General features: G+C 42.6%; 1 protein-coding gene across 1 annotated transcript in view; it reads left to right on the top strand.

The window, feature by feature from the left end:
- Window positions 1-259: 259 nt before the first annotated feature.
- LOC103299842 (collagen alpha-4(VI) chain-like) overlaps window positions 260-20,365 on the top strand; it is a 92,282-nt gene continuing 72,176 nt past the window's right edge. The window contains exons 1-7 of the mRNA XM_008156696.3: window positions 260-338; window positions 2,678-3,289; window positions 5,448-6,035; window positions 7,275-7,880; window positions 11,390-12,013; window positions 15,574-16,119; window positions 16,539-17,093. Of these exons, the coding sequence (XP_008154918.2) occupies window positions 263-338; window positions 2,678-3,289; window positions 5,448-6,035; window positions 7,275-7,880; window positions 11,390-12,013; window positions 15,574-16,119; window positions 16,539-17,093 (3,607 nt within the window). The 5' untranslated portion in view covers window positions 260-262. The remainder of the gene's footprint in view (window positions 339-2,677; window positions 3,290-5,447; window positions 6,036-7,274; window positions 7,881-11,389; window positions 12,014-15,573; window positions 16,120-16,538; window positions 17,094-20,365) is intronic.

Genomic DNA, 20,365 nt, shown 5'->3' on the forward strand with positions numbered 1-20,365 from the left:
GTTGCAAAAGGTAAGATTTCCTTTTTTTTTTTTAATGGCTGAGTAGTATTCCACTGTGTAAATGTCCTTCTTTATTTTTATAAAGCTTTCATCTAGGGAAAGACAGTTGGGCTTTTTAAAAAAATCAACTTAAAAAATAAAAATAATTAAAAAAATCAACTTTATTGACAAATAATTAACATACGACATGATACATCCATTTAAAGTGTATGAAGACAATGTTAATTATGAGGTTTCTTTTTCTCTCTAGGACATATCTAGAATGGAGACTTGGAAGATGTTTTGGGTGATCATCTTTCTTGCAGCTAGCTTTGGCTTCATCAACTCACAGAGAATTGGTAATACATCAGATTCTTAAGCCAAAATGATGACCTTGCCAGGAACCCAGGGGTAGTGACAATATTAAAAGAAAATATTTCAGGACCTTCATAATTAATAAAAGGGAATTGGTTCTTTAAAAAGAACTTAGAATCTGGAAGCTTTTAATGAACAATGGATCTTCCTTTTTCTTCAGAGCTTAATTTCAAATGACAAAAAAAAAAGATATTAAAAAATACTATACTTTTGAATGAATTACTAGGCTCTGAAAAGCTTTTGTAAACATGAGCCTAGTCTATTGATTCTGTATTTTGCTTTGTCTCCTTTGGCAGAGCTATTCCCAGGGGTAATTGTCATCACAAGATGGAGAACTTCCCCAAATGCTAGTGACATCTCAGAAATTTTTTGCAGTCATTTTAACAGATTGTTGGGACTTTTCAAGATGAAAGTCTCACCAAGAGAAGAATACTTGAGTAGTCTGAAGCCCCACTGAGACAATATTGAGTTTTAAATATTCATATATAATTACACAGACTGTTTTTTGTTGGAAAAAGGACACAAGGCTCTCTAAATTTCCCCTTCGGCTCTGACTCCCCTCACTTGTGAACAGAGACTGTGACTCAGTCTTTTCATGTTTCAAACACCTTCTCAAATGACACCTGCCTTTTCAATAGTCGTGATTTCACTTGGCTGTATGACCAAGATTAGGCAAAATTCCAAGAGGTGGTAGTATTCAGACTCTAGAAGTAATAAATGAGCTTCATGTTTCTGGAGTATAGCAACCTTCCCAGCCCTTCTCTGTCTAACCTCTCAGGTGGTCGTTGCCTTTCTGTAATGTGGACTTTTAATTTAATCTTCCTTATGGCAGTCCAGGGTTTCCAATGCTGGCTCTTTGAATGGATTTACATGGGTTACTCTGCCTTTCTAGGTCTTATTTTCCTTATCTGTGAGATGGATAAATTGGATGCATTTTTAAGAAACTTGCACTGTTTCATTCAGTGCCTGCTGGACACATATGACTATTTAAATTAAGTCTAGTTGTTGAGATGGCCATTAATTGAATAAGTACACTAATGGATGTTATATTTCAAACCAAGATAAAGAAAACACGATTCTATGGGAATTTACCAGAAGTAAAAGAGAAAAAGAAAGAAAGGATGAAAGAAAGAAGAAAAAGAAAGTTGCCAGGGGGAAGTGGGAGCATGGAAAGTTTCCTCCTCTCCAACCCCACTCCCATCTGGCAATCATCAGTTTGTTCTCTGTATGTATGAGTTTGTTTATTTATTATTTTTTAACTCCATACATAAGTGAAATGATATAGTATTTGTCTTTTTTGGTCTGACTTAGCATACTACCCTCTAGGTCCATCCGTGTTGCAAATGGTAAGGTTTCATCTTTTTTATGGCTGAGTTATAGTCCATTGAATATATGTAGCACATCTTCTTTATTCATTTGTCCATGCTTTTAAAAATAATGCTGCAATGAGCATAGGTGTGCATATGCCTTTTTTGAATTCGTATTTTAGATTTCTCTGGATAAATACCCAGAAGTGGAATTGCTGGGTCATACGGTAATTCTATTTTTAATTTTTTAAAGAAACTTGCATCCTGGGATTGCACCAATTTACAATCCCACCAACAGTGCACAAGGATTCCCTTTTATTCATATCCTCACCAACACTTGTTGCTTGTTGATTTATTGACAATAGCCATTCTGACAGTTGTGAGGTGATATTTCATTATGGTTTTAATTTGCATTTCCCTGTGGATTAGTGACACTGAACATCTTTTCATATGTCTATTGGCCATCTGTATGTCCTCTTTAGAGAAGTATCTATTCAGGTCCTTTGCCCATTTTTTTCAATTGAATTGTTTGTTTTTTTTTTGGTGTTCAGTTGTATGAGTTCCTTATATATTATTGGATAGTAACCCCTTATTAGGTGTATCATTGGTGACTATCTTATCCCATTTCAGCAGGTCGTCTTTTCATTTTGTTGATGGTTTCTTTTGCTGTGCAAAAACCACTTAGTTTGATGTAGTCCCATTTATTTACTTCTTTTATTTCCCTTTTTTCCTTTATTAAGTTTAAGGTATGAATGGAAGGCCATGTTTAAGGATCTAATTGCGGGGTCAGATGTCTGTTAGAATGGACCAGAGGGTGGCAGGTGAACAAGGGTCGATGATGGCCATGAGAAAGCAAAGATGATCACGTGCTTAGGCCGCATGCATATTAGCCATCACCAAAGAGCTGTGCAGGCCGACCTGTGGGTGGTAAAGGCACTAATTTGGGAAAGGTGGATTTACAGCCAGTAGCTGCCAGTTTTGCAATGTTTTCATCTTAACTTGACTCTCTTCCCCAGTCTGCAGCCAGGCCTCTGTGGGAGATGTCGTGTTTCTAGTGGACACAAGCATCGACCCCCAATATACCCGCCACGTGCGGAACTTCTTGTACTCCATGGTGAATGGCTTCAATGTCAGCGGAGAGACCATCCGCGTGGGGCTGGCCCAGTACAGCGATGTGCCCCAGTCCGAGTTCCACCTTTCCACGTACCGCCACAAAAGTGATGTGTTGAAACACCTTCGGAGGTTTCAGTTAAAGCCTGGGCGCCCTGGGGGCACCAAGATGGGCCTGGCCCTGCAGTTCCTTCTAGATCACCACTTCCAGGAAGCAGCGGGGAGCCGGGCGAGCCAGGGAGTGCCTCAGGTGGCCGTGGTGCTCAGCAGCCGCCCCTCGGAGGACCCTGTGCGGGAGCCTGCGGCGGCCTTTAGGCGGGCAGGCATCCTGCTCTATGCCATTGGCGGCAGAGGTGCCCCTGAGGCCGCGCTCAGGGAGATGGCCAGCAGCCCCGCGGAGAAGTTTGCCTCTTTCATTCCCAACTTCTCTGCTCTGGGCAGCCTCACCCCCAAGCTGCGGAAGGATCTCTGTGACACTTTGGTAAAGGCAGCTCAACCTGTGGACCACGCCTCTCCAGGTACGCAGGCCTTTCCCTTCTTATTTCGGATCTAGAAGTCACAGAACTCAAGGCTTTATCTCTTATTCATCCCGTGCACTGTCCTTACTTTCCATATTTGTGCATATTTGATTTTTAATATTAAAACTTTGCTAAACCATCTGTACTCTATGCTCTTCTCCAATCATGGACCTAAACTTATCAACTCTTTTATTTATGTTTTTAATTCTGGGGGCTTTATGCTGGTTCTATATAGACATGTAGTATAAGTCCATTTTTGATGAAAGAAATATTTGTTCCTGTGGTATTGTTATTCCTAGATTAATTTTCCCATAGTGCCTGGATGGGGGGCAGAGAAGGGAGAGGGGCTTATTTTACTACCATGAAGCTGGCTTATTTTACTGTGAGTGTTTTGTAACGTACTGGTTAAGAGGATGCATTTAGGGGAAAGAAAGATCTGGGTTCAAATCCCGATTCTCCACTTTCTGGAATGTGTCATCTTGAACATGTTACTTTATCTCTCTGAATCTATAAATTTTCTTTCTAGGAAGGTAGTATCTGCCTCAGAGAGTTGTTGAAATAATTAAATAAAGTTATGCAGGTAAAGTGCTTATCCTAGTGCTTAGTCCATCAGAGATGCCCATACGCATTTCAGTCATTACCTGTGGTGATACACTTATCATCAACTTTGAACTTCTATTGGTGCTGATGGGGCATAAACTGGTAAACATTCTTTATAAATGAATTGCTAAGCTCTATAAGAAAGCACAGAATTTGAACAGAGAAAGAGAAGATCGCTTGTGGGTTCCATCAAAATCCACAAGAGGATAGAGCCTTTATTACTTATTCTTTATTGTGATATTTTTAGATAGGGTGGGTGAATTGGAAGAAGTGCTAAAACTTTTGAACCATTTGATGCCACAGGTGGGTGATAGTAATATTGCTCTTCGACAGCCAAGTTGTGTATCTTACTGTTGCATAGTACTTCCAGGTGCACAAAGAGGTTTTACACACATAGTAATAACTAGTTTGCTTGGCACTATGTAGTTTTCAAAACCTGTTTGCATTGCCCATCTGACTGGTACATAGATACATAATGCTGTTTGTTGTTAGATACACAGGGCAATTAGTATTTGTTTTTACATAGTTACATAAGGCAATCAGTATTATTTATTTGCATTTCTCATGTGAGGAAACTGAAGCCAAGGTAACATAACTGATGGCAGAGCTAGGACTTGATCCCAAGTCTTTCAGAGCAGATCCATTTCAATAGAAAGGTGTCTGAGATTGTGTTCATAGGGAACAGAGCCTAAGGCAAGGACTTGGATGCACATTATTTGTCATGGAAGAGCTCCCAAAGCATGTTGGTAAGGATGTAGGACAGAGAAGTAGAGGAAAGAAAGGAAGGGTATGATCTTAGGCAGAAGTTCCACAAAGGGTAGTTTTAGCCTGATCCTACAGGAGAACTCAGGATTATCTTGACCCAAGGCAAGGAGCTAGACTTTGTAGGCAAAGTCGCTCCAGCCCCTGAAAAGTCCTCTGAAGAGCAGTGTATAGAAATAGTAAAAAGGATCCTAAGCACCTGGGCAGAATACTGATCTTATCTGCTGCAGTAGATTATTTTATTTCATCCTCAAAATAATCCCATGAGGTTGCGAGGGCTGGTGGAAATATTTCAGTGCGGTAGAGAGAGAATGGAGGGTCATAGAGATGAGTGATAACAGGTCACAGGGCTGCTAAGTGGTAGAGCGACAATGAAATGAATCCTAGAACCTGGGATACATTCCAGCTTTCTGACCTGTTGGTGCCAGCAAATTCCTAGAAAGGAAATTTGTTCCCACTGGAGAGAGAACAGCCCCCTTCTCGGCATACTGCTACCTGTATAGAAGCGTTTTTCCTCTTAACGAGAGTTAAGGATTGTCCAAGTGGATTTCAAGGTTGGAGGTATCAGCAGAGCGTGCCAGAAGCCTCAGAAGATGATGGAGTGGAGGGAAGGAAAGGCTCAGGGGATGTTGTTGCTTTTCTGAGCACAGCATCATTTGGGGTATCTGAGGACCACTGAGCATAGGTTGCTTGGCATTGCTCTCCCTTTCTGTATACCATTTGGTTGGCTCCATGGGTTCTAAGCATTTCGAGTGAAGGTCCACAGACCCTATCCCTTTTGTCCTCTCTGTTGCAGCTTGCAGAGAAGCGGTCCTGGCAGATATTGTCTTTCTAGTAGACAGCTCAACCAGCATTGGACCCCAGAACTTCCAGAAAGTGAAGAACTTCCTTCACTCTGTCGTCTTGGGACTTGACATCAGCAGTGACCAGGTCCGAGTGGGCCTCGCTCAGTATAATGACAACATCTACCCGGCCTTTCGGCTGAACCAGTACCCTCTGAAGAGTGTGGTCCTGGAGCATATCCAGAATCTGCCCTACCGTACAGGAGGCACCAACACAGGGGCCGCCCTGGAGTTCATCAGGACCAACTACCTGACTGAGGCAGCTGGCAGCCGGGCCAAGGACACGGTTCCTCAGATAGTTATCCTGGTGACAGACGGGGAGTCAAATGACGAAGTCCAGGAGGCAGCTGACAGGTTGAAAGAAGACGGCGTTGTTGTGTATGTGGTAGGCATCAATGTCCAGGATGTCCAGGAGTTGCAAAAAATGGCCAGTGAGCCATTTGAGAAGTTCCTCTTTAACACGGAAAACTTCAACATCCTGCAGGATGTCTCAGGAGGCCTTCTTCAGTCACTGTGCTCAGCAGCGGAGGGTACAAAAAAAGGTAAGAAGCTGGGTAAGAAACCCCACGTTCCAATCAGGATGCCTACATACAATATGAGCCAGGATACACTGAGCACAGTGGGAGGTAGGAGCAGGAGCTGTCCGCCATCCCTGGAGAACCTGGGGACACTTCCTGAACGAAGGAACATCTGAGCTGGGAGTGAGGGATGAATGACGTTCTCATGTGTAGTGAAGAACACCCTGCCATGTTTTTTTATTTTATTTTATTTTATTTTATTTTATTTTATTTTATTGATTATTTACAGAGAGGAAGGGAGAGAGATAGAGAGCTAGAAACATCGATGAGAGAGAAACATCTATCAGCCACCTCCTGCACACCCCCACAGGGGATGTGCCCACAACCAAGGTACATGCCCTTGACCGGAATTGAACCTGGGACCCTTCAGTCCGCAGGCCGACGCTCTATCCACTGAGCCAAACCAGTTTCGGCAACCCTGCCATGTTGATAAGAGGACATAGCATGGATTTTGAAGTCTAGAAGATATGTTTAAAATTATTTTAAAAAATGTTTTCTTTTAAAATTGATGGTTAGAGAGAGAGGGAGGGAGAGAGAGAAAAAACCAACAACAACAACACATCGATCGGCTGCTTCCTGCATGCTTCCCACTGGGGTTCAAGCCCACAACCGCAACCTGGGCATGTGCCCTGACCTGGAATCAAACCAGGGACCTATTGGTGTATGGGTTGATGCTCAACCATTGAGCCACACTGGCCAGAACAGAAGACATGTTTTTTTTTTCTTCTTCTTTTTTTAATACTGTCTTTGCTACTTTCTAGTTATGTGAGCATGGACAAGCAGCTAAACTTCACATTAGTTTTCTCATCTGAACAATGAAGATAATAATACCTATCAGCAGGATGGTTTATGAGGATTGAATCAGATAGAGTACATAAAAATCTCTAGCACAAAGTAACTGCTCAGTATATGTTAACTTCTCTTGTCTCCTCCATTGGTGGAAAAAGAATAATTGAAAGATACTTTAGTCTAATGGAGCAGACAACACAGGCAGCAGGAGTATAAGAGGGAGAGAGCCTCGTGACAGTCTCACGTGGAGGAGGTGCAAGTACAATATGTACAGTGTTACATGTATAGAGTACTTCTTCCTCTTATGTACCCCTCCCTCACAAAATCATCCTTGTATTCCATTTCCATGATACCTTGATTTGATTGACTTTCTCTTCTGTGCCTTTCCCTCCCCCTTTCTCTCTCCTTTTCCAGAATTCACCCAGGCCTATGCAGATGTGGTCTTTCTTGCCGACACCTCACAGAACACATCACAGGCCAGTTTCCAGTGGATGCGAAATTTCATCTCCCAAGTGGTCAAAATGCTAGATGTTGGCAGGAACAAGTACCAGATTGGGCTGGCTCAGTATGGTGGTCAAGGTCACACAGAGTTTTTGCTCAATACCTACCAGAGCCAGGATGAGATGACTGCTCACATCCATGAGCACTTTGTTGTCCGGGGAGGCTCTAGGAGGACAGGCAAAGCTCTGCGATACCTTCATCAGACCTTCTTCCAGGAGGCAGCGGGAAGCCGGTTTCGCCAGGGCACTCCCCAATATGCAGTGGTCATTACCTCAGGCAAATCGGAGGATGAAGTCTGGGATGCCGCACAGACATTGAGGGAGAAAGGTGTGAAAGTCATGTCTGTGGGCGTACAGGACTTTGACAGAAGAGAACTGGAGGGGATGGGGACCCCACCCCTTATCTATGAGATGCAAGGACAAGATGGAGTCAGACAGGTGATACAAGATGTGAATACGGTGATCCAAGGCATGGGGCAGTCTGAGTCCAGGACAGAGGCCGAGAAGGACACTACAGTAGGTAAGGTTTGATCTCTAGGTATGTGAGCTACTGGGATGTCTCAGCATAACAGGAAAGTCTGGGGAAAGGGCAGAGATGGGGGACACTCTGGATTCCTCAGCACTGGGACACTGGCACTGGTAGATGGGAAAGAGGAGAGGGCATGGAGCTGCCTCAGGCACAAACCTTGTACTAGTTAACTATAGTCACAATGATGCTATATAACAAGTCATCCAAAGAGGCAGTGACTGCAAAGAAGCATTTGTTTTCACAGATGTGCCAGGGTCAGATCTTCTTTGAGTTCAATTAAATGGCTTTGCTAATATTGCCTTGGCTTATTCACAGATTTGGGATTTGGTTGAGGGTTGGCTGGTCTTCATTTGACTCTGCTCCATAGCTTTCTCCCTTCTTCCTCCCGCAACCATTAGGCTAGTCTAGGCATATTCTTCCCATGATAACTTTAAAGGTTCAAGAGAGAAAATGCAATTACATAAGCACTTTTGAGACCTCTGCTTCATCATCTGCTAACATTCCATTGGCCAAAACAAGTCACATGGCCATGTCATCGTCCATGGAGAGAAAAAGTATATTTCCACCATGGAAGTGGGAAGTAGGGAGTAATTATTTCTGTACTATAATCCAGGTTACCATATACCTTTTCCAGAAGGAGCATTCAGGCTTCTCACCAGAGATTAAATACAATCCTTCCTTAGGTTGGCATTCAAAATGCCTAAGGGAGACACTATAGGCATTTTGGGTGGGACAATTCATAATGTAGGACTGTCCTTTGCATTGCTAGAGGTTTTATTTTATTTTTTAAAAATATTTTTATTGATTCCAGAGAGAGTACAGGAGAGGGAGGGAGAGATAGAAACATCAATGATGAGAAAGAATCATTGATTAGCTGCCTCCTGCACAGCCCCACACTGGGGATCGAGCCTGCAATCAGGCATGTACCCTGACTGGAAATTGAACCACGTCCTCCTGGTTCATAGGTCGTCGCACAACCACTGAGCCATGCTGGCCAGGCTTGCTAGAGGTTTAACATCCCTGGTTCCTGCCAGTAGCACCCCTGAATCTTATGACAATCCCAAGACCACTATATATATTTCCAAATGTTTTCTGGGAATGGGTACCACTGTTGGTTGAGAACCACTGAGACTTATCTTTTATACATTATAATCACTAGCCAAGCTGAACTACCCACCATTTGCTGTATATGTCTCATGTTTTCTCCCCTCTGTCTCTGCCCTGAATACACTGTACCATCAGCCTGGAATTCTTCATCCTTCAGTTCTTAAGTTACCTTCTTTGTGGAGCACCCCCACAACTAAAAGCTTGGTGTGGCTTCTAGTGTATCCCCACAACTAGAAGCAATCAATCCCCACTTTCTCTGAATTATCATAGCTCTGCCTAGACCTCTCAACATCTAGAACCTGAGGGTCCTTAGAATTTTACAGGCAGAAAAGACAAACATATGTGAGATGAGAAGAGGAAAATCCAAATAGAGCTAATAAAGAACTGACAAGTACCTATGAGCACTATATGGAGTAGAAAATCCAAATAGAGCTAATAAAGAACTGACAAGTACCTATGGTCACTATATGAAGTAGAAATAGTGGAGCACCTGGGAGGAATTGTGTTGGTGCCTCAATAATGGGTGTGATTTTAATATACAAGGAGAAGGTTACTCTTGGTAAGGGGAAGAACATGAATAAGGGTGTGGAAGTGGAAATGGGCTGGATGAATGCGGAAGAAGGTGAAAAAATGGAGACAATTGGGATGGGAGGCGGATTTAGAGGGAGCTAGGGATGAGATTAGATTAGGTAGGATGGACCCTGATTATGGGGTCCCAAAGGCACTGGAAAGTAGCAGTAGGCTTTTAAGCAGGAAAAATGATGGGATCAAAATGGTCTTTAAGAAATCCTTTAGTGGGCAGGCTGAATTCCACATGACACCTCTTACTCAGAAGGACTTTAAGGCTGAGCCATCATCTGTCCAAATAGAGAGGGTGCCTGGGTCTGGCCAGTGGTGGCCTGATAATGAGGAAAGGGGACTCATCCTCATGACAACCTGAAAGGAGACTAATAGCACTTGGTACCAGCAGGTGAAGGAAGAGATGAGTCAAAGATGCTTGGGTTTCTACAGAAGGTGTTTCAGATTTGGCAAAATCGGGGGCAACATCCTTTTTAAAAATCTAGGATTGATTTTTGGCTCTTTGTAAAAAAAGGACCAAAGGGGAAATTTTAGGATACCAAGAAACCAAAGATAATCAAAAGATTATTCTGTTGACCCTACAAGCTCTTCTCCCAATTTTGTTTCACCATATTCAGCTGTCTACACACTGGTTTCAGCCTCCTGTGTATATGGTTTTGGATCTCTGCTAGGGAGATTTTTATTTTACCAAAAAGGCCCAAACATCCAAGCATATTTGGGCCTTTTTGGTATGTGGACACAGTGATTTTAAAAAATTTTTATTGTTGTTGTTGTGTTTTTTTTACAGTAAGCACTGCCTTAAATTGTGAAAGAGGTTTGGACTTCTCTTAGAAGGGGGTTTAATGCAGTCCTAACTCCAATACCCCATTTAAGGCAGATTAAAGGGAAGATTCTTTTATAGCAAAATAAAATAGCCATTAAGCCCAATTTTTGGACAAAGATTTTTGATGGGAACTTGTGATATTTCATGTTGAAATAACATGAAATTTATAGAGGAAGCTGTATCTGTTAACAGTCACAATTTACTGTTTCCATCTTTTACCAGGACAGAGGCAAAGTTATTAAATCCAGGAGGTTTCAGGCCTATAAAAGAGAATTTGACCCAGGGTTTTCTGAAACTCGAAAAATGATGAAAAAACTAGTCAAGCAAGACTCAGATGCTTCTAATGGACTCAATGAATTGAAACATGACCTTAAAGCACTTTCTTGTGGATACAGATATAGTTACAAATTTTGCAAATATTGTGAATACCCTTTCATGTGAAAAATTTGGGGATAGGTATGAACCCTGTGATGTTCTTTGACCATCATACCAAATGATGGTCATAAAGCCTTCCACTAAATTCTAAAATGTATTAATATAAGTTAGTATAATACATATTGTTATAATTTTAATACTAAATATTACAGTATATGAAAATAAATATATAAATATTATCCTATATAATAAAGATGCAAATGGTCATTACACCATGAAGTGTAACGACCAGCCGTGTAACAACTGGATCACGGATCAGCAGGAGGGTGGGACAGCGAGCTACAAGCAGGTGGTGGAGAGCTACAGGCGGGGGCAGGGCAGCAAGCTATGGGGAAGGGGCAGGGGGGGGACGGAGGGAGCTATAGGAGGGTGGGGCAGCGGGCGGAAAACTACTGGAGGGTGGCAGAGAGCTACTGGCGAGCTACTGGCACACGGATTCGTGCGCAGGGCTACTAGTGGTATATAAAATATAGCATGACTTTTATATACAAAATGAATGTTGTCTTTCTTATTCTGTTCTGGTGCCTAAAACCGTTCTTTTTGTTTTTGTTCATAGCATGTCCCACCGCTATCCCTGCTGACTTAGTATTCCTCATTGAGGAATTTAGCAGGGTTAGGCAATTGAATTTCCAACAAGTTGTCAATTTCTTAAAGACCACCGTCAGCTCTCTAAGCATTTTTCCCGATGTGAGAATGGGCTTGGTCTTTTACGGTGAGAAGCCACGACTTGAGTTTTCACTGGATACATTTCAGACTCCAGACAAAATCTTGGAGCATTTGGACAAATTAACTTACCGGGGACAGAGAGGAAGGACCAAGACTGGTGCTGCTTTGGATTTCCTAAGGAAGGAGGTTTTCATTCCGGAGAAGGGCAGCCGGTCCAAGCAAGGGGTGCAGCAGATAGCTGTGGTCATCACGGAAGGCTTCTCCCAAGACAATGTGTCCAGACCGGCTTCTCTCCTGCGCAGGGCGGGGGTTACCGTCTATGCAGTGGGCACCCAGCTTGCCTCCAAGAGTGAGGACCTGGAGAAGATAGCATCCTATCCCCCTTGGAAGCACGTCATCCCACTGGAATCCTTTTTGCAACTCTCCATTGTGGGAAGCAAGATTAAAAACAAGCTCTGCCCTGAGGCGGGCAAAAGAGTTTCCATTACTGGGATGGGCTATGCCGTGCCAGAAGGTAGGAGGACATTTTCCAAATTTTATATATATATATAATGTTTACTCTGCTTGCTCTATGCATCCACTCATTTCTTCTCCTGTCCTCAACCCCTCACCACGTTCAAGAGAAGATTTTGGAGTCAATTTATTAAAACACCAAAACACACAACTTATAAAGTTAAAATGATTTTATCTTGATTCCTAACAGTGCAGAAGAATGTGAATAGTGAACACCCCTCCCTCTTTCTATCTTACCCCTCATCCATTTTAACAGGTAGATGAAACAATATGTATATTTACAGTGGATTGACCAAATCTTAAGTCACACAAAGCAGGAAATTATTTCTAAAAGGATGCAGACATTCTTGAAATTTAAAACTTTTAAGTTAAAAAAAAAATAAATGAAGATCCATTTCCCAATCTTTCGTGTAGGGCCATCGCTTCTTTGAATATGAGCCCTACTGATTGGAATGCTGAATATTTTCTTCATCAATCACCCAATAGTGTATTTTCTATAGTTTCCATTTTCTTTAAAGTGGGAAGATAACTGAGCTACTTTTGAAGCAATCTGAGCGCAGAAATACCTATTGATTTTTATGATCTCAGAAGTCCCATCTTTTATGGTGCTAGCCAGTACACCAACCATTTCTTTGATAACCACTGGCCTTTATTGGCTTTCTAAGCAGTTAACCTGGTTTTCATAGTTGCAACAAACCTTTGATTCACCCTCATATCCTACCGATTTGCACAATATATGATTGGTTGTGTAATTATAATAACAAAACTGCCATAAACAGGGTAGGGACAAACCCACATTGCTCTTAGTAGGCTTATTCTTCCACTAAACAAAGCAGAACTGTGTAAGGTTCAACTGGGAGCTTCCAGGGAGAAGGCACTCAGAGCATTGTGGGACTATTGCTCATGTGTTGCAGACGGAAGGGAGAATGTCAATGATCTGGGATGCCACTTAAGAGGAGGTTAGTTAGTAGACCTCCTATTGTATATGCAGTTAAAAAAAAACACACACAAAAAAAACAACCACCAGGGAAAACATAGCTGTAAAGTATGTGTACCTTGGAGTCAAATTGCCTGAATTAAAAAATATATATTTTTAATTGATTTCAGAGAGGAAGGGAAAGGGAGAGATAGAAACATCAATGATGAGAGAGAACCATTGATCAGGTGCCTCCTGCATGCCCTCCACTGGGGATCGAGCCTGAAACTGGGGCATGTACCCTGATGGGAAATCGAACTGTGACCTCCTGGTTCATGGGTTGTTGCTCAACCACTGAGCAACACTGGGTAGGGAAAGTTGCCTGAATTTTAAATCCCAAATTTGCCACTTACTGGCTGTTACAAATATCTTTGTGCCTGTCTGTCTACTTGTCTATTTTTGTCCACCCATGGTCATATTTCTTAGCTTCCAATCGGAATTATGGAAAGAAGATGACAACTTGAAATGTAGATAATTAACTTAAAAATGCAAGGTTGTGATGATTATCTTCAGGGGAAAACGACTCTGCTGTTCTTTTTTTAATTTTTATTTTTTAAAGCAATTACTAAATGATCTTGTAATTTTTTGGATTACTTGTACTAAGGTCTAGAGATTTAAAATAAATAAATTCCCATCTTTTTCTTTGGCCTGTATATTTCTCTATCCTGGGAATGAGGAACAAAATCATTAACTATGATTTTCCACTTCCTTGTGCATCCCTTGCCTCTATTCCATAGGGAAGGAGAGAAGTCTCCCTCTCTCTCCTTCTGTTGTACAAAAAGTATAAAGACTTGAGGGTTGACTTATTTCCCCAGACTGCACAGCAGCTACAAAGAAACCAGGAATCAGGAAAATCAGCTCAAAGTATAGAGGAGCTGAGGATTGGGAGTAACTTAGAGGTAAATAGAAGTTGGGTTATTTTTACCAGAATTGTGTCCTGGCTGATCATAATGTTCCTAATATCTACCATTTATTGGTCATCTGTTATATGTCAGCCACTCTGCTCAGCACTTTGTGTATGTCATAGATGTGGATGCTTAGTAGCAGCCAGACTGTAAGAAATATTCCTCCCACCTCAGCCCTCCCAAATCTCCCTCTGCCAAGATTCACAAGAATGTGTAGTGTCAGGCAGTATTCAGGGCTCTTGGCTCCCAGTATTCATGGCTCTTACGGCCCTGGGCTGCAGCGGAGCCTCTTTGGGCCCCTGCTGCAGGGGGCTGGCTGTAAAGAAGCCCTTCCTGCACAGTGGCCCTTTTCTCAGACTCGGGCTACTATCTACCTGTCACCAGTGGGGGCTGGGTTCCAGCAGGGTCCGAGTGTCTGCATTCTTTTTTCATAATTTTTCTCTTCATTCTCCAAGCATTTGACAAACATGGTAGGGGCAGATCCCTCCTCTCCACACCCTTCTAAGACACGCCCCCTTCCAATGCCTGCCCCTCTAGGGTAGGGACGCCCAGTTAAATTGGAAGTTCATTCAGAGAAGTAATAATTTTTTTAAAAAGTATGAGTATGTCTCATATTGGCTGGACCAGAGTCCTCCCAAATGAAGGCATGAGCAACGGAGCCCAACTCCTGCCTCAGACCACTTCCCTTTGAGCCAGAAAACATGAAAAGGCTATCTATTCTTTCCTGGGTCAAGGGAATCCGGACATTAATAACACAAAGCTGGGTCACCCTGACTGAAAGGAGTGAGGAGGAAGTTACATCTCATTCTTTTTTTTTTTTTAAAGATATATTTTATTGATTTTTTTACAGAGAGGAAATGAGAGGGATAGAGAGTTAGAAACATCGATGAGAGAGAAACATCGATCAGCTGCCTCCTGCACACCTCCCACTGGGGATGTGTCCGCAACCAAGGCACATGCCCTTGACCGGAATCGAACCTGGGACCCTTCTATCCACTGAGCCAAACCGGTTACGGCTACATCTCATTCTTTACGGTGCATCTGCTAGGTGACAGAAATAAAACCCTGGGTGATCTTAACCATGACTTTTTAATACTCAGCTCAGCTATGTTTCCATAATCTTATTTAATCCTCACAATAAACTCACCGAGTAGGTGTTAAGATTCTTGTTCGACAGATTCGACAGGGAATTGACATGCAAAGTGGTAAACCTGCTAGTAAGTGGTGGAGACAGGATCTAAACCAGAAAGTTTTAAATTCCTTTAAAGGAATTACATTACATTAAGTTCCAGAAAGTATCTATATATTTAAAAAGTGTGACTTGCATGGGAAGCAGGAATATTGAATAACTGAGACAATTCACAGCTTCAAAAATGCTCTGATATTTTACTTCTAGCCTGTTCTCAACTTCCCCATTTGAGAAATGTCAAGTCATGTTTACTTCATGCTCAAGTGGGGTTCACCAGTAACAGACTCTGGGAAAAGGTCCTGGTTGCAAGTGGCTTATCCTGGAGGCCCACTGATAGGGGAGTGGAGATGAGAGAGAGGAAGGGGAGGCAGCCAGTCCCGGCTGAGTTACTGAGCAGGTTACAGCTGCAGGCAGCTGGGGCTCAGTTCTGCTGGGGACGACACGCCATCTCACCCCTGTTCTAATGGTTGCTGCTGCTGCTTCTTGCCTAGGCTGTGTGCACGTCCAGAAGGCAGATATTTACTTCCTTATCGATGGGTCTGGCAGCATCAATCCAGACGATTTCCTTGAAATGAAGGTGTTCATGAATGAGGTGATCAAGATGTTCCATATCGGGCCCGACAGAGTCCAGTTTGGAGTCGTTCAGTACTCAGATGGCATTAACAGTCAGTTTATCCTCAGCCAGTATCCCAGTGTGGCCAGACTGAAGGCAGCCATCGATGGCATCCAGCAGAGGGGAGGCGGCACCATGACAGGTCAGGCCTTGAGTGTCATGGCTCAGGTCTTTGCAGACACGGCTCGCCGCGGCGTGCCTTGGTATCTCATAGTCATCACGGACGGTCAGTCTGCGGACCCAGTGGCTGAGGCGGCAGAGGCATTGAGGACAGACAAAGTCATCATTTATGCGATTGGGGTCCGAGACGCTAACACCACTGAGCTTAAGGAGATCGCGAAAGACAAGATGTTTTTCGTGCATGAGTTTGATTCACTGAAGGCCATCCAACAAGAAGTGGTACAAGACATCTGCTCCTCAGAGAGTAAGACTTTTTTCTTTAGTCTCTCTCTCTCTCTAAATATATGCGTCTAGTCTATGTGAATAGGCTTCATTCTTGAAGTGTGGATTCACTGGCCCATAAGTGAGTAATGGAGACAGGGTGACCATGACCTAGAATGAGCCACGCCGGTCAAATTTTATATCCTTATCACACAGCTGTGTCTATTTTAATACTGGTCTGTGCTAGATAATAGAAAATTTATTTAATTGACTTTCTCTTCTACTCCCTTTAAAATATTTTTATGTTTCACAGAAAATTTATTTCATTGACTTCCTCTTTCACCCCCTTTAAAAATATTTTCATGTTGTACAGATGCCACCTCAGACTGTCTCTGAGGACTTGTAATGAATTGGTTTCAGTCTCTGAGTGAATGTTCTGTTCTGCTCCTTTTCCCCCGGCAGCCTGTAAGAATAAGAGAGCTGACATTATCTTCCTGATAGATGGTTCCGAATCCATCTCCCCAAAAGACTTTGAAAAGATGAAGGGATTCATGAAGAGGATGGTGAACCTATCTAATATCAGTGCTGATGAAATTCAGATCGGTCTCTTGCAGTTCAGCTCAACCCCCCAAGAAGAATTCAGGCTCAACCAATACTCCTCGAAGGTGGACATTGACAGAGCCATCTCAGATGTTCAGCAGATGAATGATGGCACCCGCACTGGGAAAGCCTTGAATTTCACGCTGATTTTTTTTGACAGTTCAAGAGGAGGGAGGCCCGGTGTTCATCAGTATTTGATTGTGATCACCGATGGGGTCTCCCAGGACAATGTAGCCATACCAGCCAAGGCCCTGAGGGACAAAAACATAATTATTTTTGCCATTGGAGTGGGGGAAGCCAAACGCTCTCAGCTTTTGGAGATGACTAACGACCCTGGCAAAGTGTACCATGAAGAAAATTTTGAGTCCCTGCAGAATCTGGAGAAGGAAATTTTTTATAAAGTCTGCATTCCAGAAGGTGAGTGACAGAGGGTTCGTTATTTGATCTACGAGCCCATCATAGGTGTCAGGGACCCTGTTGGCTCTCTTAATAAAGTAAAACTGATCCTTCCAGCTGGAGGAGGGAGGGAAGATCACCCTGTGGGGAGGACAAGTGGACCGAACTCCTAACACTGTGGTTCACCTTCCCCTGGGGATTTTTTAAATCATTCCCTGGCTGTATGCACTCTGGTCTCCAAAGGCCTGAACTTTCTCAGAACCGTCTCTCTAGAAAGTCCTCACACCTCTTCCCCTTGTTCCTTGTAGATAGATGAAACCAGACTGGATCACACACACATACACAGCCTACTGAAGATTTGGGCATATCGAAAGAGAAATAGAAGCAGAGAATACTATAGGTTAGATAGTAGTTCATATGAAATAGAACACACTCTTTTCTATGTGGCTCGGTATAGTGGTCTCTTTACTTTGTTGCTAATCTGCTTCCATGGGGTTGAGGTCATTCCCAATTCCATTTTATCTCCTCAAGCTTTTATCAAAACAGCAAGGTCCAGAGACAAGGGTTCTTCTTCCCAACAGTCTGAGTCTGTCCTGATCTTATCTCAAGACTTGGCTTTGAGTGGGTGACTGACTCAGAGAATGTCTTCATGCATGACTGTACCTCCTTCCCACAACACATTATAATCAGGATAGCTAACCTTTAGATGGTGCTTTATTTTTGTGCCAGCCACTGTTCCAAGGGCTTCCATATATTAGAACACTAAATCTTCACATAACGCTGTTGAATAGATACTTATTTTTACAGATGAGGAAACCACGACACAGAAAAATCAGGTTATTTGGCCCAAGTAAATGGCAAAGCTGAGATCTGAACTTGAGGAAGTGTGGTTCTAGAGTTCATGTACTAAATACTGTTCTGTATTGCCTTTTGGTATATGTAGTAGAGTAGAGCATAACAGGGCCTCTCAAACTTGAACATGCATTTGAATCACCTGGAGGTCTTATTAAAATGCAGATTATGATTCAGTAGTTTTGGAGGAGATTCTGTATTACTAACAAGCTCCCAGGTGATGCTGATCCTGCAGGTTCTCAAATCATACTTTGAGCAGGAGGCTAGTATCATATGGCATAATGAAGCACAGTATAATATAGAAGAGCATTACATAGTATGATATACAGTCATGTGTCACTTCATGAGGATACCTTTTTAAAAAATCATTTTATATTTTTCAAATATAGTTGACATACATTATTATATTAGTTTCAGGTGTACACCCCAGTGATTAGACATTATATAACTTACTAAGTGGTCATTCTGATAAATCTCATACCCATCTGACACCATACATAGTGACTAGAACATTACTGACTATATTCTCTATGCTGTACGTTCCATCCCCATGACTATTCTGTAACTACCAACTTGTGCAACGAGGATAGCTTCTGAGAAAAGCATCCTTAGGTGATTTCATGGTTCTGTGGACATCATCGAGTGCAAGTATACAAGATGGTACTATGCTTACTAATTGTAGGTTTTATGCTTTTATAGGACTGGTAGCACAGTAGGTTTGTTTACACCAGTATCACCACAAACAAGTGAGTAATTGTAGCGTAAGCTCTGACTGTTGGCTTTTCTTTTTGTAATGCAAGTGCCTGATTTAAGCTTCCAATGCCAAGGCATCCATTTCAAAGAGGCATCTGCTTCAAAGAAGGCTATCTGGAATAAACACATTGCCTGCCTCTCTAGATAAAGAACCATTCCCCCCACCTCTCAACTGAGGCTACTTTGTTTTAGAGATCTCCGTTGACTTTTATAACTGACTATTTAAGCTACTTGTTTTTTTCTTTTCTTGTGCTTTAAATTCACCCTCTTATTTTTTTAAATATATTTTTTATTGATTTCAGAGAGGAAGAGAGAGAGAGGGAGAGAGAGATAGAAACATCAATGATGAGAGAGAATCATTGATTGGCTGCCTCCTGCACGCCCCACACTGGGGACTGAGCCCTGGAATCGAACCATGACCTCCTCGTTCATAGGTTGACGCTCAACTACTGAGCCAAGCCGGCCAGGTGGGATGTCAGTTTTTAAAAATAACTGTCCTACAAATTAAAGATGACACCACGCTTATAAGTTAATTTAAAACATAAGAGGGCAGCCTGGCCAGTGTTGCTCAGTCCCCAGTGGGGGGCATGCAGGAGGCAGCCAATCAATGAATCTCTCTCATCATTGATGTTTCTATCTCTCTCCCTTTCCCTTCCTCTCTGAAATCAATATAAATATATTTAAAAAAATAAAAATAAACTAACCTATAAAGAGTGAGCTGCAAAACCTTAGCCCCTCCTCCTTCACCCTTGACCACAATAAAAGCAAAACCCCAGACTTCTGCATTCTCTCTCTTTCTCCCTCTCTACCTGTGATCTTGCTGTGTTCCCCGTGGCATGCCTTGTACATCCCAGGGCCTCTAAGTAATAAACTCTTCTTTTCTTTAAAGTCTCCCAATAGTTATTGCTGAAGGGCAGCTTGCTGAAGGGTAATATGAACCAAAGTGTTGGCCCAGTTGTAAAATTGGTTTAGAAACAGGAGATGTCTGTGGGAAGATGATTGAGGCCCAGGTGAGTACCCCCAGGAATTTCTAGCGATTGCATTACTATCCATCGACTGAGACCAGCCCAAAACAGTAATACATTGCACTATGACCTTATCATGGCTGCAACATCACTATGCAACAGGATTTTTCGGCTCCATTATAATCCTCTGGGACCACAGATATATATGTGGTCTGTCATTGACTAAAACATCATTATGAGGGTCATGATAGTGCTGCTGGCAGAAATTGCAAGGAAAGTATTCCACAGACACACGTACAGGAGGTTGTGGCATGGTAAGATTTATTCGGGTTGAAATAGAAGGCAGCCCCTGGGTTTCCAGTGTCCCATCTCCTCCATCACGTTATGGAAAAAGTCCAACCTTGTCTTCATCGAGGCCAAAACAATGGACTGTGTGGTCTGCCCAGGTGGCTGGTAGACCTACTCGATCGCTACAGAGACAATGCTTGAATAAACAGGGCAAGCATGTGTTATTGGGAGGAAAGGAGGGAAGGAGGGAGAGAGGGAGAGGGAGAATGAGAGGGAGAAGGAGAGGGGGAGGGAGAGAGAGAAGGGCTTTGTTAGCTAGGATTATATTATTTTGGGTTTGGGAAGGATCAGGAGCTCCTTTCAAACTAACCAATCAGTTTCCCAAGCTTTCATGGGTTTCTGATGGGTCCACTTCCTAACCAATCTATTCTTTCC

This window comes from Eptesicus fuscus, chromosome 18 (assembly GCF_027574615.1).
Source record: "Eptesicus fuscus isolate TK198812 chromosome 18, DD_ASM_mEF_20220401, whole genome shotgun sequence".
Classification (NCBI taxonomy): domain Eukaryota; kingdom Metazoa; phylum Chordata; class Mammalia; order Chiroptera; family Vespertilionidae; genus Eptesicus; species Eptesicus fuscus.